The sequence below is a fragment of the Hipposideros armiger genome, unplaced genomic scaffold (assembly GCF_001890085.2).
Source record: "Hipposideros armiger isolate ML-2016 unplaced genomic scaffold, ASM189008v1 scaffold_599, whole genome shotgun sequence".
Taxonomy (NCBI): domain Eukaryota; kingdom Metazoa; phylum Chordata; class Mammalia; order Chiroptera; family Hipposideridae; genus Hipposideros; species Hipposideros armiger.
Window position 1 is genome coordinate 884,370 of NW_017731949.1, and position 17,855 is coordinate 902,224.

The window sequence follows — 17,855 nt, forward strand, 5'->3', positions numbered from 1 at the left end:
TCAGCATTTCATGCAGCTGTGATGAGCAATGCCCAGAGGCCTAGGTCATGGTTGGAGAATCTAGCCTTACTTTTCACACCACTCTTTCAGTAACAGATCACCAAGAGCAGCACTACAGATCAGTTTCCCAGTGTAAAACAAATGCTCCCTCACCACAAAAGAGAAGATTTAGCGACCTTACAATCTACAAACAAGTACAAGCAAGAGGCAGAAAATTCAGTCTAGACACAGAGGCCTTGAAAACTCTTATTAGAGTTCTCATAGAGAACTCTTAGAAAACTCTTCCAGAAGCTCGTCTCTCTAATTCCGGGCTCCTACCTATCCTCACCTTCCTATTTGGCATTAGCATTTATATCTGTGGTAGATTATCTCCTAAACATTTGAAGACAAATTATTACACATGTGGGAACAGCATACATTTTTAAGAGAGCATGAATCCAATACATCAATAGGGAAGTTTGAAGTATATTTCATGTACTTCTAACTGAGAAACCATCAGGTGTAGAGTTCATAATGAGCTTCTAAATGCAGATACAACTATACCAGTTGTCTCTGGCCATCATCTCCTCTGAATGATGGGGCATCTGTTCTGATTAGTTGGCGTCCCTGTCATACCACTTGATAAATATTTTGTATATCATCCTTATGTCCATATGACCTGGAAGAAGAGCACTTACCTTCATTTTCCCACTGTATTTTGGGTCAGAAAGTGTTTGAAAGGCTGCATCTTTGCTTTTCTGCACGAAATCTGGGAATCTGGAAAATACCTGATCACATATCCTTTTGATCAGTGTTTCCTTAAAGAGAAGAGGTAGAAGAAAAGAAATATCAACTTCACACACTCAAACCTGTACAAATTGAAAATAAAATTTAAAAAATAAGTTATTTTAATCTAAGCTTAAATTTTCTCGCTTTGATTAAAAACTTAAGTGCATATATTTGTTCGACACCTAAATTAAAAGCTGAGCAAGTTTCCTTTTAAATTTCATACAAAAATAACTTAAGGATATTTGGTTAAGAAATTTTATACTAAATATAAAATATTTCTACCAAGTAGCACCACAAAAAGATTTTAACAGCCACCCAAACCTGTTGTCTGGATGTCCTTGCAGCCTGTAGTAATGCGACGTGGTTAGCTACCTTCTGAAGGACAGCAAGGTAACTGAAATACAAGGTTTTCACTGTTTCACCATGTGAATTGGTCTGTAACCAGAAAAACAAAGAAAATAAAAATAAGCAAGGGACTAATATGGCTATGTAACTACTTAAATCACAAAACATATCACTTAATAATATTTATTATCAGGTTACTATTATTGGCACAATACATTCTGAGAAAATGATAGTCAATAGTTTATACAAAATATCCATGAATCACTAATATGGAATCATACTTTTGGTGAACCATAATACAGTGATGTTTTTAATAAAAGAAGGGAAAAAGTCCTGATTCCAGAAACAATATTTATCCTCATGGTACACAGTGATAGAAGTGCTGTCATATGAGGCTCCTGGCAATAAAACTCCTCTCATTTACATTCCAAGGTTTCCTAGGAATCTGGGCTATTACAAAAAAAGTGAAGTGGTTAAAAACAGCAAAATAAATAAGAGATAGAATAAATATTGATCTAGATAAGTATTTATTTAGGGTCCTTCTACGTACCAAGTTATGTGACACATAACTTGATAATAAAATAGAGGTTAAAAAAGGGCAGGATATATAGATATAACGTAAAAAAAACCCAAAAAAATATTTGTTTCTAAATAAAATACTATACTGTACACAGTTTCTATTAAAATAATACTACACCTCACATCAGAATAATATTTTCAGCCTGCTATGAAAGAGTAAGTTTACTATTAGTGGATAATGAGAGACTTCCTGACAATGAATGAAATTTCAAGATGAAAGTGGGATACTTCCCAATAAAAGTTGAATGGAGGATATCAAACTGAAGCTACTTTCAAAAACTAGTTTTTTAAAGATATTTCAATATTGTATTTAACTGTGATTACTATTTGATATTGAAAAATATTTTTGAATTGACAAATATTTTGTAAAGCTTTCCCTTTTTATTAACTCATGGCTTCTAAAGTTAAAGAACTATCTGAGGAAAAGTTATTTTATCTGCTACTTACTCTGACACTAGAACAGAATACTATGTAATGAAAACAAGCTAGTAAAGCTATCATACTGAAATGCTTGCCTTATAACAACAATTCCTCCTTTTTCGGCCACTGCTGCAGGTACAAGGATCAGAGGATTGAAGTATCAAAGTCACATCTTCTGTTTCTAATACTGCTTCATAGACAGCTTTCTGAAAATCCGTCAGAGAACAATACACCATCTGCCAACAAAAACACCGGTAATTATTAGTATGTTTTTTATAGCATTAATAATCACAATACTCATCAGATTTCATAGAACGTTACAGTAAAAATTACTCATAAGCTAATTTATTCTTCTTATAAATACATCATTATGGTAGCTTCTCCCAAATCGCCTATATTCTTTGCCAGCAACCTACACTAAACTATACAAATTATCTTTATATTCAAATAAATCTTTGTTTTTTAATTAAAAGGAACAAAATATGAAAAACAAGTTATGTGATTTCCTTATATATTTCTCAAAAATTGTGGCTCTTTTCAGGATTGCAAATTATTAGTCTATTATGCAAATAAATTGTTAAAGCTCAAATAAAAAACTATCATAGATAAGAAAAAAAGTGGAAGCTTTTAGAACAATAGTATGAATTACAATTACTGAATTATTTGGAAAACAGAAAAATACCCCAAACTTCATATTACTGAAAACAAGATAAAGTATTTATATTGAATATCTTGTTATAAATTCCTAAAATTAGTAATGATAAGCATTAAGTAAATATACATAAAAGCAATTACAAGTTGTTAGTTTCTGCCCAAATTCAAAGATTAAAAAAATATGATAAAATAATGCCATAAGTTATGGGGGATACAATTACCTTATGTTTCCTGTAGCACTGGAAATTGGTAAAATTCTTTCAGCTATAGCCGTTTATAAGCAGGGTCATAAAACTAAAGATACTGATAATAGGACTTTGAGGAATGTGAATAATAGGGAAAAACCATCTATTTATAAATATGTATATATATCACTGCAACAGAATATTATTGCCAAAAAAAAGACAAATTTGTGCATCCAAGCAAATACAGGGAAGTCTATATAAAACAATGCTAGATTAAAAAAAAAAACTATACATAAAATATTAGCTATATCTTGACTCTACTTGAATATAAAAGTACATATAAGAATAAAAAGAATATAGAAGATGGAGGTCAATGATTAAGGTATGGAGGGGATTCTGAGTTATTATTTTTCCCAGCTTTATTGAGATATAATTGACATATAATATTGTGTAACTTTAAGGTGAACAATGTGATGATTTCAAACATATATTGCAAAATTATTACCATAACAATAAGATTGGTTAACATATCCATCACTTCACATAATGGCATTTTTTTTGTGTGTGTGTGGTGAGAACTTTTAAGATCTATCATTCTTTTAGCAACTTTCATGTATACAATCCAGTATTGTTAACTATAGTGACCATGTTATACATTAGATCCCCATTATGCATCTTGTAACTGGAAGTTTGTACCCTTTGACTAATATCTCTCCATTCCCTCTGTCACTGAGTGTGGCTTTTAAAAAAAAATATTCCACATACGAGTGCAATCATACAGTATTTGTCTTTGTCTGACTTATTTCACTTAGCATAATGCCTTCAAGACCCATCTATGTTGTCACAAATGACAAATTTCCTTCTTTTTTATGGATGAATCATATTCCATTATATTTATTACTATATCTACATATCACATTTTCTTTATCCATTAATCTGTCAACAGACTCTTAAGATGTTTCCATGTCTTCCTTACTGTGAATACTGCAGCAATGAACATGGGAATTCAGGTATCTCTACAAAAGTAATTTCATTCCCTTGGATATACACCTAGAAGTGGAACTGCTAGGCCATATGGTAGTTCTATTTTTAGTTTTTTGAGGAGCCGCCATACTGTTTTGCATAGTAGCTCTACCAATTTATATTCCCACCAGCTGTGCACAAGGGTTCACTTTGCTTCACATCATCACTAACACTTTTTATCTCTCATCTTTTTTATAACTGCAATTCTAACAGGTATGAGGTTACACCACATTGTGGTTTTGATTTGCATTTCCCTGATGATTAGTGATATTAAGCATCCTTTCATGTACCTGTTGGCCATTTGTATGTCTTCTTTAGAAAAATGTCTATTCAGATCCTCTGTCCATTGTTTAATCAGAGTATTATTTATTTATTTATTATTATTATTATTGCTATTGAGCTGTATAAATCCCTTATGTATTTTGGATAATAACCTCTTATCAGGTATACGGTTTGCAAATATTTTCTCCCATTCTATAGGTTTCCTCTTCATTTGTTGATTGTTTCTTTTGCTGTAGTTTTTTAGTTTGATGTAATCTCACTTGTTTATTTTTGTTTTTGTTGCTTATATTTTGGGTGTCACATTCAAAAAATCATTACCAAGACGAATGTCAAAAAGCTCTTTCCCTATGTTTTCTGCTAGGAGTTTTACAGCTTCAGGTCTTACATCTTACACTTAAGTCTTTAATCCATTTTGAGTTAATTTTTGTGAGTTTGGTATAATATAGGAGCCCAATTTCATCCTATCCCATGTGAATACCCAATTTTCCCAGCAGATTTTACTGGAAAAGACTATCTTTTCTCCACTGAGTATTCTTGGCTTCCTTGTCAAACATTAGTTGACTGTATATGCATGGATTTATTGCTGGGCTCTCTATTATATTTCATTGGTCTACATGTCCGGTTTTATTCCAGTACCATACTGTTTTGATTACTATAGCTTTGTAGTATAGTTTGAAATCAGGAAATGTGATGCTTCCAGTTTTATTTTTCTTTCTCAAGATTGCTTTGGCTATTTGGGGTCTTTGTGGTTCACTATGATTTAGGATTTCATTTTTGTTTCTGTGAAAAATGCAACTGGAATTTTGATAGGGACTGCATTAACTCTATAGATGGCTTTGGGTAGATGGATATTTTTAACAATATTAATTCTTCCAACCCACAAACATGGGATATCTTTCCATTTATTTGTGTCTTTTTCAACTTTCACTAATGTCTTACAGTTTTTAGTGTATAGGTCTTTTCACATTCTTGGTTACATTTATTCCTAAGTATTTGATTGTTGAGTTGGTATTATTAAAACATGTAATAACATTTACTGAACACTTCTTATATGTCACACATTTCAGAGCAACCATGTGAGGAAGACATGTTATCATCACTCCCATGTAACAGATAAAGAAACCAAGGTTTGAGAGACTTAACAAATTGCTCAAGATCATACAATTCATAAGTAGAGGAGGCAGGGTTCAAACCTATGGCATTTGATTTCAGAGCCCAAGTTCTAAATTTCTATGTGTAACTCTCTTTTCCTATTTTTATGGTTTGTTTTTCCTACTACTATAGATAGACAACTAAACAATATACATTAAATTGCACAAAATATTTTCAAAAAGTGGAGGTTCATCAAATTTTCCAATGAAATAACAATATTTGCTTCAGGTCAAAAGTCAAATGTCATATTAATTTCCCCAACTTGCATGTCAGTACCATATTTTCCTTTCAACAGGATATTTTAAGACTAGAAGGCATTTGATAGGATTGGTCTTATGTGGGACAACATTAGTTAGATTTCGTTCACGGTAATTTATAGAACCTTTATTCCATTGCCTGAGCTAAAAGAACCATAAGATTAAAAACTATAAAAGAGAAACACTATATTAAAAAAAAAATCCTCTTACGGTCAACTCCTCACATTTCCTTAAACAATTAATAGAATTTAATTGTAATTTTCCTACAGAGTTGTAAAATTAGGTTAGTCATGTCACAGCAAATAGCATTCTACAAGCAACAAACCTATAATAATATAAAGCTTTTAACCACTCTGGTCCTGTAGCTAGAGTTAAGGTGCCAAAGAATATACTGAATTGTAGAGAGTAGACAGTATAGGAAGGATAAAATACAAACAGAAAAGACATTAGAGAGAGAAGCTCTTCTTTCTTCATTGAGGAAGAATGATATCAAAAGTCTTTTTGTTCTAAAATAAGAGAAATGAGCTTAATGTATACTAACAATAAACCTGTTAGCTGACAGCTTAGTAAATAAAGCTAGTAAGAAAAATGACTGGGCTCAATTAATGTTTTCTGAAATTTGGCATATAACAATTTTTTTCACACTGAGTAAAAGGCAAAAAAACTATACTGATAAAATACCACAGGCGACAGATTTTCTACTGAAAATGTGTTTTTTCAGGAAAACATAAAACACAACAACAAATTAATAATATATACAAATGCGATCCTCACCCGGTCTTCCTTGTTAGGCAACTGATCCTTGATTAAAGTTTTTGTACGCCTCAGGAACCATCCTGACATCTTTTTTGCAAGCCTTTGCATGGCTTTTCGGCCAGTAGCTAGTTCTCTTTTTGTTGCTGTGTGTCTCTGACCATGTTCTACTGGATCAGAAAACTGCTTCTTGAACTGGATCCTGCTACCTAATAGTCCTGGCACAGCCCTTCATAAAGGCAATAAGAAAAATGTTAGGGCTTTATTTCATCATCTAAAAAGAAAAACATTGGCTTTCTTTTTTGCTTCTAAGAAATATTCTTAGGCACTTATTTGTTAATGACAACCATGACAAAAGGCAAGCAAACCAACCATTCTTTCTTTATGACAGTTTCAGTAAATAACTATAAAGTGATGATAGAATTGGTAAATTAGTTCAGATATTTACTTCAGGGACCAAGAGTAATATATAAAGATAGGTTTCACGGGACTCTCTATTCTATATACTATGTTTGAGATCAAACTCTTCTGTAAATACATAAATAATTATGTTTTTCCCCCCAGAAACTAATAATTAGCAAACAAGGTAACATTAAAGATGTATTAAATAATTTCCCCCAAAATAAAAAGTGTTTTCACTCACCAGTCCATAACACACCACAGTTCTTTCATGTTGTTCTGAAGAATGGTTCCAGTGAGGCCAATGCGAACATTACATTTTAAAGCTTTCATAACTTCTGTTACTCTAGCTTTTGGATTCTTGATTCTGTGAGCTTCATCCACAATGACAGCTGACCATGGCAAGCTATTAAGTGAGAAAAAAGCGGGGAGAGGTTGAGAAAACTTTCCTTTCTTAGCCTATACAAATTTTAGAAAGCAGCTTTCTCAACCAAAGTTTGAGTTTTTTCCCTCTTTACTCTTTGATGATTCCATAGTTGGTTAAATGGTCACAGGTCTGGACAGTCCACAAAAGCAAAATGTGCATAGAGACAAAAGAGTATAGAGATTCTGTTTAGTGATAGTGGAATAAAAAAAAAAACTCATTTAAAAAATTACAAAAGAATTGTTTAAGTAATAAACCAGAGAAATAAATATAAAATATATGAATCAAAACATGCAATGTTAAATCTGAATGAAAGCAATATTAACTGGTGATTTTTTATTATATAGCTCTGCCTGCCAAAAAGGTTTAGAGTGATTGTTACCCCAGTAGAAATGAGCACCCATCGCAGTCAATCCACTAAAAGGAACCAGAGCCCCATGGAGAAAAGGTTGATTTCAGATGTGCAGCAGGGGAAATACTGAAAGCACAGATGTACACAAAGACAAATGGGGACAGTCCAAAGGACACAGGATCCAGGCTAATCAGAGAATTTGAGCATCATCAAGAACTGATTATAACTGAGTATAAAACATTTGATAAATAAGAGCCCAGGGAAGAGTTCTATGAAAGAAAATTAATTTAGACTCACCTCTGAGGGGAACAAAAATTTTGCTACCCTAAAATATGCCTTTGGGATATTGGCTTTAAGCTGGTTATTAAGAAACAAAAGTCTTGGAAAGAATCTTTGATTCTCCCCCTTCTTGCCTAAAGGAATTCAGATAGAAAAACCTGCTTCTGGAAGGGAACCTTAGCATATTCACCTTAGTGTAATCACCTTTGCACATATGAATCAAGTGTGGCAGACAGGGAGGACCCAACCAAATTCTGTTCACTAAATTCTTTATGTCCCATTGTTTCTGGCTGATCCAGCAAGAAATTTGTTTACCACATATTTAAATTGCCTATTTTCCCTTTGAAATCCCAGACCTCTGCCCGCCTTCTTTGTCCAAAATGACTCAACTGTCCAATGCATTTTCAGGTTTCATATGTTATGGCACCCCTGAATGTATGTCCATAATAAATTTTGGGCATTTTCTCCATTAATCTGTCTCATGTCAATTTGATTATTAGCCCAACTAGAAGAACTTAGAAGGTGGGAGAAAACATGTTTCCTGTGCCCTCACATTTCATGCCATACACAAAAAATAACTCACAATAGGTCGCAGAACTAGACATAAGAGCTAAAGTTATAAAACATAGGAAAAAAATTTTGTGACTTTTGGTAAGGCATACAATTTCTTAGAAATGATACCAAAAGCATGGTTACTATTAAAAAAAATTGATCAGTTAGACTTTATTGCTCTTCCAAAGATACCATTAAAAAGATGAAAAGAGGGCCGGCCGAGTGGCGCGATGGTTAAGAGCTGGCTTGGGACGCCAGAGGGCCCCGGTTCAGATCCCACATATGAGGGCCAGTGACACTGCCCTCCACAGCTAAGATGCTGAACAACAGCTCAACCTGGAGCTGGGCTGCTGTGAGTCGACAGCGATGGTGTAGGCTGCAGCCCCTGTGGCAGTGGGTTGCCATGGGCTACTGTATGTAGCCAGCAGCCGCAGTGAGCGGCCGTCCAGAAGCTGGCGACTGATCTGCCTCGCCCGGGAAGAGCGCAATGATGGTGCCAACTTGGGCCAGTGAGCAACGTCCTCCACAACTAGACTGAAGAACAAAACGACAGCAACTTGTCTGTTCCCCTTCCCCCAATTCCCCAGCACTGTTCCCATCCCCCCGATTCCCCAATAAAAAATCTTTAAAAAAAAAAAAAGATGAAAAGATATGCTATAGACTGGAACAAAATATTTGCAAATCATAACCTGGTAAGGAACCTGTATAAAGAATAAATACAGAACTATTACAACTCAACACAAGCTAAAACATCCAATTCAAAAGCTGGAGGAAGAGATTTTAATAGACATTTCACCAATGGAAATATAATACAAATGGCAAATAAGCACATGAAAAGGTTCTCAACATCATTAGTCATTAGAGAAATGCAAAGTAAAACCATAAGATACCACTACAGATCCATTTAAATGACTATAATAAAAAAAGACTGACAATATCAAGTACTGACAAGGATGCAGGGAAATTGGAACAGTGGTTCTCAATAAGCATGGATTTTTTGCCCGTCTACATTCACAACAGACTCACATAATTAAAATCACTCAAGAAAATCACTGCCTTAGTCTTGAGGCATATGCATAAAAGGTTGTATTTAGACGAAGTCTTATCATTCTTTAACAGGCACTGCTTCAGACAGGTCAAAGAGGAAATAAAATAAGAAACTGAGGGAAATCTGATGCAAGTTTTTCCTCCTTAGAAAATAAGTTAATTATTATAGACTATATCAATAATTCTGAAATGAAATTAAATCATGCTGAAGAATATTTAGAGCTTTAAAAAATAACAATATAAAGGGATAAATACAATTGATGTAAGCAGAATATTAACGTAATCATTCTCATTATTGCCATTACCTGTTAAGTTCATCCAGACATAAGCGCAGTGTTTCATAAGTTGTTAGAGCAATCTCGCATTTCCTCTGCTTTACACGAATCAGTTCATTGTCTTTCTTGTTACCATGTAATACAGTGACTCTGAAATAACCCCAGGTGTCCAATTCATCTTTCCAGTTGTACAGGACAGAAAGAGGAGCAACTATTAAGAACATCTAAAAGAAGAAAAAAATTTTCTGATATATTTTTTAAAAATGAAAAAACTCTAAAGTGAAATCCAGAATATCAATAGCTTTATTCTTTAATTTTTGGCACTGTAGTTAATAATAAATACAACTGAGAATCTGGGTATATCTGGACATAGAAGATCAAAAAAACCTTTATTGTTTACTTAGCTTTTTATTATGACAAATACTTAACCTTGCTCAAAGGAACAGCTATTTTTTTATTTCCCCTTCAGAAAGGAGTTGAGAGAGAAGAGACAAGTAATTTTACAAAATGGAGAAAACAGTATAATCAGGATCCCAATAACAACTTCAAGAGCCAAGCGGGTAGCATAAATATGCAAAGCAGACCAGGTATTTTTTTTTATATATATGGTCTTCTGGAGCTCTCTTTCCTTTTCATCTTCCTACTCCATTTCCTTCCCCCCTCTCAGATACTGTTAGTTGAAAACCTGGAAAACTCACTGGAAAATCAAAGCAATTAGAAGAAAACCTCCTTTTCTAGTTAAGATGGCAGAGTATGTAAATGCTGTGCTTGCATTCCCTAACGACCATCTCAAAATTATAACTAAACTATAGAACAACCATAATTAAGAATCTCCCAAAGTCTAGCTGAACAGAAGTCCTATGACTAAGAACATACAGAAGAAGCTATCTGTAGACTGGTAGGAGGGGAGGAGGCACAGAATGGGCTGATCCCACGCCTGCATGTGGCAGTAGAAAATTGGGATGGATATTTTGGCTGTGTAGGTACTCTCTGAGGAGTGAGGGGTCTCACCTCTATACCAGGCTCCCCAGCCCAGGGTTCCCATGTCAAGAAAAGAAGTCCCTAAAACTTCTACCTGTGAAAAACAGTGGCGATTGTGGCTGAGTGAGATGGAGGGTGCTGCACTCCCAGGTGCTCCTCTTAAAGGGTCTATGCTCAGACTTACTCAGTGATAGACTCACTTGTTCTGAGCTCTAGCGCTAGGGCAGCAGCTCAAAAAGTGCCAGGGACATTTGGTTGGGACTGAATTGTTTGGCTTCAAGGGGAGGGCTGGAGAGGCAGCTTTCTCACAGACAGAAGTGCTGGCAGAAGCCATTGTTCCTTTGTTGAGCCCCCCCACTCCCAGTGTGCACTTGTAGGCAGGCACCCTATCAGAGTCTCCATCAACCTGGCTAACACAGTCTGCCTGACCTTGGTGATTACCTGAGACCCCCTCCCCCCAGCCAACTTGCAGGCCCACCCAGGCCACTTCCAGTGCCTTTTCCATACAAACAGCCTGTCTTAGCACATGCTGCAGACTTTCCCAAAATCTATCAAAGATTCACAAACCCCAAACAAGCAGCATCTGGTTTCCGTGTGCCCTGTACCTCTTGCTGAGCAACCCTAAGCCCAGCATTGGCAGCAGCCAGCCTTGATTAGCACCTTGGCCTCTCCCAGGTGCCTCTAAGGCCAGCACAGGTAGCAACCATCTGCTTTGTGGTCCATGCCAGGTGGCCCCAGGCAGAGCAAAAGCTGAGGCTGAACTTGGCCTGTAGCGGGTACTCTCCCCCGACTGTCTAGCAGGCCCTGGAGCCAGCATGCCTGGTGGCTGGCTTCAAACTGAGCCAGAGTACCACCTGGCTGCCTCTATGGATGACACACCCAAAGAGCAGACTGCACAGGCACCAGAGCCCTGCAAAGGGAATCGTGCTCCCTCGGGTCAACCCCTGCTCCACAGTTCCTCCACTGTAGTCATGGCCAGTCCTCACAGTCAATCAACTCCAATGGTCAATCCCTCTCACTGACATGCAAACAGCAACCAAGACTCAACTACAACAGGAGGTCACACACAACCCACACAAGGGACATACCTGCAGCACCCAGCTCAGGTGACCAGGGAGACTGCGCCACTGGGCCCTACAGTGTGCCTAGTAGTTAAGGCCACTCTACTAAGACTGGGACACATAGCAGCTCTACCAAATGAAAGAGAACAAAACTCCAGAAAATTAACTAAACAAAATGTAGACAAGCAATCTACCAGATACAGAGTTAAAAACACTTCTTATAAGGATGCTCAGTGATATCAGAGAAAACTTCAACAAAGAGATAGGAAACATAAAAATGAAGATAGAAAACATAAAAAAGAACCAGTCGGAAATGAAGAATACAATAACTGAAATAAAGAATACATTAGGGCCTGCCGAGTGACTCGTTGGTTAAGAGTTGGCTTGGCAGCGCAAGCTCTGAGCAACAGGGCCGCCGGTTTGGATCCCACATGGGCCAGTGACACCGCGCCCTCTACAGCTAAGATGGTGAACAACAGCCTGACCTGGAGCTGGGCTGCCGTGAGTTGCCAGTGACAGCGTAGGCTGCAGTAGGGCTGCAGTGGGCTGCTGTGAGCTACCATGAGTGGCCAGCAGTTGCCGTGAGCGGCTGTCCAATGGCCGGTGACCAATCTGCCTCAACCTGGAAGAGTGAGATGATCACAATACCAACATGGGCCAGTGAAATGACGTCCTCCACAACTAGACTGAAGAACCAAAGGACAGCAACTTGTCTGTTCCCCTTCCCTGATTCCCCAACACTGTTCCCTCCCCCAATTCCCCAATAAAATCTTTTTTAAAAAAAGAATACATTAGAGGGAATCAACATATTAGATGAAGCAGAGGACTGAATCGGCGATTTATAAGATAAAATAGCAGAAAACACCGAATCAGAACAGAAAAAAGAATCCAAAAAAATGAGGATCGTTTAAGGGGCCTCTGGGACAACATAAAAAATATCAACATTCACATCATAGAGATATCAGCAGGTGAAGACAGAGAGCAAGGAATATAAATAAATAAAGTGTTGTAAAAAAAGGCGGAGGAGGATGAGGAGGAGGAGAAGGAGGAAACCTTCATCCCTCTCACCTTTATAGGCATACCTCGTTTTTTGCACTCCCTAGATACTGTTTTTTTTACAAAATGAAGGCATGACTTTCCACCAGCAAAAAGATTATGACTCCCTTTACTGCAATACTCACTTTATTGTAGTGGTCTGGAACCAAATCCACAATATCTCTGAGGTGAGCCTGTATATCCATTACCTACCTATATTTATTTCCATATATTCTTCCTTCCCACAGTTACCATGGATGAACTTTCCATGTTCTTATCTAAAGACAAACCCTGAACATACACAGTAGCTCCTATCACTTCTTGCCAACCTAAAGAAAACGCTGGAGAAATCGCCCACAATCTCTCCTACATGACTAACTTTCCCTTTTTAATTGCCAACATCCATCCACAAGTAAACATGTTCTAATAATCCCCAGGGTTAAAAAAACAAAACAATACCACACACACACAAAAAAAAAACAACACAAAACACAACAACAACAACAAAACTCTTCTTTAACCCTACATCTCTCTCTAGCTTTCCCTCATTGTTTTACTTCCTTCCTAACAGTGACCCTCAGAAGTTATCAATACTTATTGTCTCTGCTGACTTTCCTCCTATTCTGTCTTGAACTCATGTAAATAGGGCTTCTGCCCTAACCCTCCAAAAGCAGTCCTTGTCACACTTACCAACGTATCTCTGTTTAGTCTTCACATGAATGTTTCTAAGTTCCACTGACCTTTCCTGTACTATTCCTAAGTCCTGCTGTCATCAACTATTTTAATTCTTAATGTTTTTATTTATCACCATTCCCACTACTCCTAAGTTATTATATTTTGTAGGATTATACGCTTAAGTTTGTTTTCTAAAGTTGCATACTTGTCCTACTTGATAAAGATGAACCAATTAACTATACTAAAATTGTTCAGTTTAACAAAAAAAAAAATACAATACTATTCTAAATCCCTCCCTCTCTTCTGTGATATATTTCAGCAAGACCATTTTACAGCTATAAGATGTCAAATCTGTGACTGTTTTCAAAAGAGAAAGATGAAAAAGAACAGATTAACCTACTAAACGTGGGAATTCCTGTTTACCACGCCTCATGGAGCATATATTGTAAGTGCTCTTGTCATACTTGATTCACCTCAAATACCTTTGTCTTCTGGCTGAGTTTATCCTATGACTTCCATTTTTCTCCTACCTTCAAATATGAAACTAGGGCTCTAAGACTAAGTCCAATTATAGTGTCCCCTCTTTTTTTTGTATATTACAAGATGAAAATGTTGGATCCAAAGTCCATCTGAGCACTTTGAGCAGTTTTCCACTTGAGGGGGTCATTCATCAATGGTGCATGAATTTGAAAATTTCTAGAAACAGCTCTAAGATTCCAGAATAGGTTTGAAAATTCATACATTTCTTACAGTCATTATTGGTCTTCAAAATCGTGAAAGGTAAATCAAATTGTTCAATAACTTGTTTTAATATTAAAAGAGGTCACAGAACTGAGTTATGCCATTTGCAAAGTCCAGAGAAAGTATATAAGAATTTAAAATGTTTACTACCATGCTGTAAATAATATTTCATTTAATAAGTCTTTCTTGAGCAAAGGAAACCAAATAATAAAATGGAAAACAGTGTCCAACTGAAATTCTATTTTTTATTCTGAAGCTAAGAAGCAATTTTAAAAACTAAATCTAAAATATAATACAAATAAAATTAAAAATTGCTCACTTAAATGTTATTAAAATTAAGAGGCCATGTTTAATAGTGCAACTAAAGAATACTGAATTATTTTTATCTCTTTCAACAAATCTAATTCAATTATTGAGGCTCAGGCTTTTAAAGTTTGATTCTTCAGGCACTATGGCTTTAAAAAAATGATGTGGTATGGACTGTGACAAGCCACCCAAAGATGTTTCATGTGTGATGATTCTGTAGAAGTAGTTATAATTTTAACAATAATTACCATAATAATTACTGAGCACTTACTGTGAGTCAATGACAATGCAAAGAAGTTCACTCACATTAATATAGAAACTTTATATAGAAATGCTGTAAAGTAGAAATATTTAGTATTTCCTTTTTAGAGATGAAAAAACTAAGGTGTAGAGATGTTAAATAACATGTGCAACGTCATAGTGCTATTAACTGGCAAAGGAAGTATTTGAACCCACATCCATCTAATTCCAAAACTCTTAACCACCACGATACACCACGTCATATTAGCAGCTTAAGTCTGAGACACAGAATTTTATTTACCACTGTTACTCTAGTACTTTGTATTGTGCTTAGAAAACAAAGGTGTTCAATTAAATAAAATAATAAATGAAACCATATATGTCAATGCCAAGGTAGGAATAGCACTTTACTCGTATATTCAGAGGACAATGACAGACCAACAGAGCTGAAACAAAGGTTTCACAGGGAGGAAGTGAGAAATCAAAGTGAAAAATAAAACATACCTTAACAGAGAGAAATTACACACCATAAAATTGGAATGTTTGCTATATCATTGACCCGTGAACATGTTTGAACTGCATGGGTCTACATCCACGCAGATTTTTTTCAATAAATATACCTTTACAGTTAGCCCCCTATATCCCTGGGTTTCAGATCTGTGGATTCAACCAACTGTGGATCAAAAAACAATATTTTGATCTGCAGTTGGGAATCAGAGGATATGGAGGGTCGACTGTATTATTCTACGCCATTTTATATAAGGGACTTGAGAATCTGCGGATTTTGTATCCACAAGGGGCTCTGGAACCAATCACCTGCACACAAGGCACAACTGTATAGCAAGTGTACAACTGAACAACAAAGTTCTAAAGAATATTCCTTGCAATAACCTCCACAATCTTAATTCTTTTAAAAATACCCAATCTAATTTATACCTGTTGTGCACAGTTGCTAATAACTTTTCCTTTGATATGCTATGGCTAGTTTATATATGGGAATTTAAGTTTAGAATCCACTCTAGTCATCCAAATCTAGAATCCCAAACTTTTTTAGAAAAACAGCATAATAATATTACCAAAACTTGACAAACATTCTATCATAACAGAAAATTACAGATCAATATCACTTATATCAATGGATAGCAAATCAATAAATATAAAATCTTACAATTAAGCAAGAGAAGAAATAAAATATGAGAATGGTAACAAGTAAAATTATAATTATCTGCACAAAACATAAGTAAATCAACTATTATGAACAGTAAAAAAATTTAAAAAGTGGAACTTATAAAATATATATGGCTTTAAGGGCCGGCTGAGTGGCTCAGTTGGTTAAGAGCTCACTCAAGAGTTTGAGCTCTGAGCAACAGCGGTTCAAGTCCTGGCCCGAGCTGAGCAGCCGCTGAGCTGCCAACAGGTGGCAGGATGGCTCAGCTAAAAAAACAAAAACACAAACAAAACAAAACAAAACAAACAAACAAACAAAACAAAAAATATATATATATGGCTTTAATATATATAAAACCACACCAGTTAGAAAATAAAATTTAGATAGTAATATTTTAAAATGAATTTACTATGATTCATTTTCATAAAGACTGGATTCCAATCTTAGCCTAAATCTAAAGAAGCTTCTAAGAATTAACATTGGAAATGCATAGTTTGTGTCTTTTCCTTTAGAAATGTATTCTTGGCATAAAACATCTATTTCACTCATTCTTAGATGATTTATTGAAAAGTTTTACAATGTATATGAGACGTATCATATCACACACACATACCACAAACCTACCATCCCTTAATTTATAAATTTAATTAATTAAGAGGATATTTTCAAGGAGTTTCAACATTAATTTTATAGGACTCCAGTGCAATTATGGCACTAGCATAATAAATATAAAGGAATTTATTTCTTCTCTAGACTGTCTTTGAAAAATGCACAAAGTGTTAAATGGATCAATATAAATTTTTCTTTTAAGAATTTCACCACACAAAATTATAATTTTTGTTTTGATTTACTTCTGGGATATACTGTAAGGTGTCACTGGTAATCTCATTAAAAACTTTCTTCATGGAGCAGTTCAAATGATTGACTATTTTTTTATTTATTGATGCCAATGAAATAACAAAAATAAAAATAAACCAATAATAGTAGTGAAATGCCTGGCCAGTCAAAACAGTGTGAGAGCACACGAGAACTGGCATACTTGAAGAACTGAGAAATTCATCCTATACCTATGTAAGGGAACACTTCAAAAACAAAAAGTCAGTTTTCGTTGAGGGAACCTAAAAATGTTAACAACAACAAACAAAACAACAATAACAACAACAAAAAACACCTCAAAAGAGCTAAGGCAGCTGAAAGGACTGGATCAGAAAAAAGACCCAATTATATGCTGCCTGCCTGAGACTTACATCAGCTTTCAAGATATATAGAATGAAAGTGAAGGGATGGAAAAAGATATTCCATGCAAATGGAAATCAAAAGAAAGCAGGATTACCTATATTTACATCAGAAAAAATAGACTTTAAACCAAACACTATAACGAGAGACAAAAAGGTCATTAGATAATTATATCATCGAGGATATAACAATTGTAAGTATTTATGCACTCAACATCAGAACACCTAAATATATAAAGCAAAGAATAATAAACTTGAAGAGAGAAAATGATAGCACTACAATAATAGTAGAGGACTTCGATTCCCCACTTTCAACAATAGGAGATCATCCATACAGAAAATCAATAAGAAAACAGTGGACTTAAATTATACATTAGGACATATAGAACTGACATATATATATATATATATATATATATATATATATATATATATATATATATAGTCCATTCCATTCCTTAGCAGCAGAATACATATTCTTCTCAAGCGCACAAGGAATATCCACCAGGACAGATAATAAGTTAGGTTACAAAACAAGTCTTAATAAATTTAAGAAAACTGAAATCATATCAAACATCTTTTCTGACCACAATTGTATGAAACTAGAAACCAATTACAAGAGAAAAACTGAAAAATTCAAAAATATATGGAGATTAGACAATTTGCT

The 17,855-nt window shown here is 35.3% G+C and overlaps 1 protein-coding gene across 2 annotated transcripts in view; it reads right to left on the reverse strand.

Moving 5' to 3' along the window:
* Positions 1 to 17,855, reverse strand: part of ERCC6L2 (ERCC excision repair 6 like 2) — a 119,974-nt gene that overhangs the window by 76,909 nt on the left and 25,210 nt on the right. For both annotated transcript variants that reach the window (XM_019624681.1, XM_019624680.1), the window contains exons 4-9: positions 9,777 to 9,970; positions 7,062 to 7,223; positions 6,440 to 6,647; positions 2,208 to 2,348; positions 1,090 to 1,203; positions 678 to 797 (exon numbers count right to left, since the gene is read on the reverse strand). In XM_019624681.1, coding sequence (XP_019480226.1) covers positions 678 to 797; positions 1,090 to 1,203; positions 2,208 to 2,348; positions 6,440 to 6,647; positions 7,062 to 7,223; positions 9,777 to 9,970 — 939 coding nt within the window. The remainder of the gene's footprint in view (positions 1 to 677; positions 798 to 1,089; positions 1,204 to 2,207; positions 2,349 to 6,439; positions 6,648 to 7,061; positions 7,224 to 9,776; positions 9,971 to 17,855) is intronic.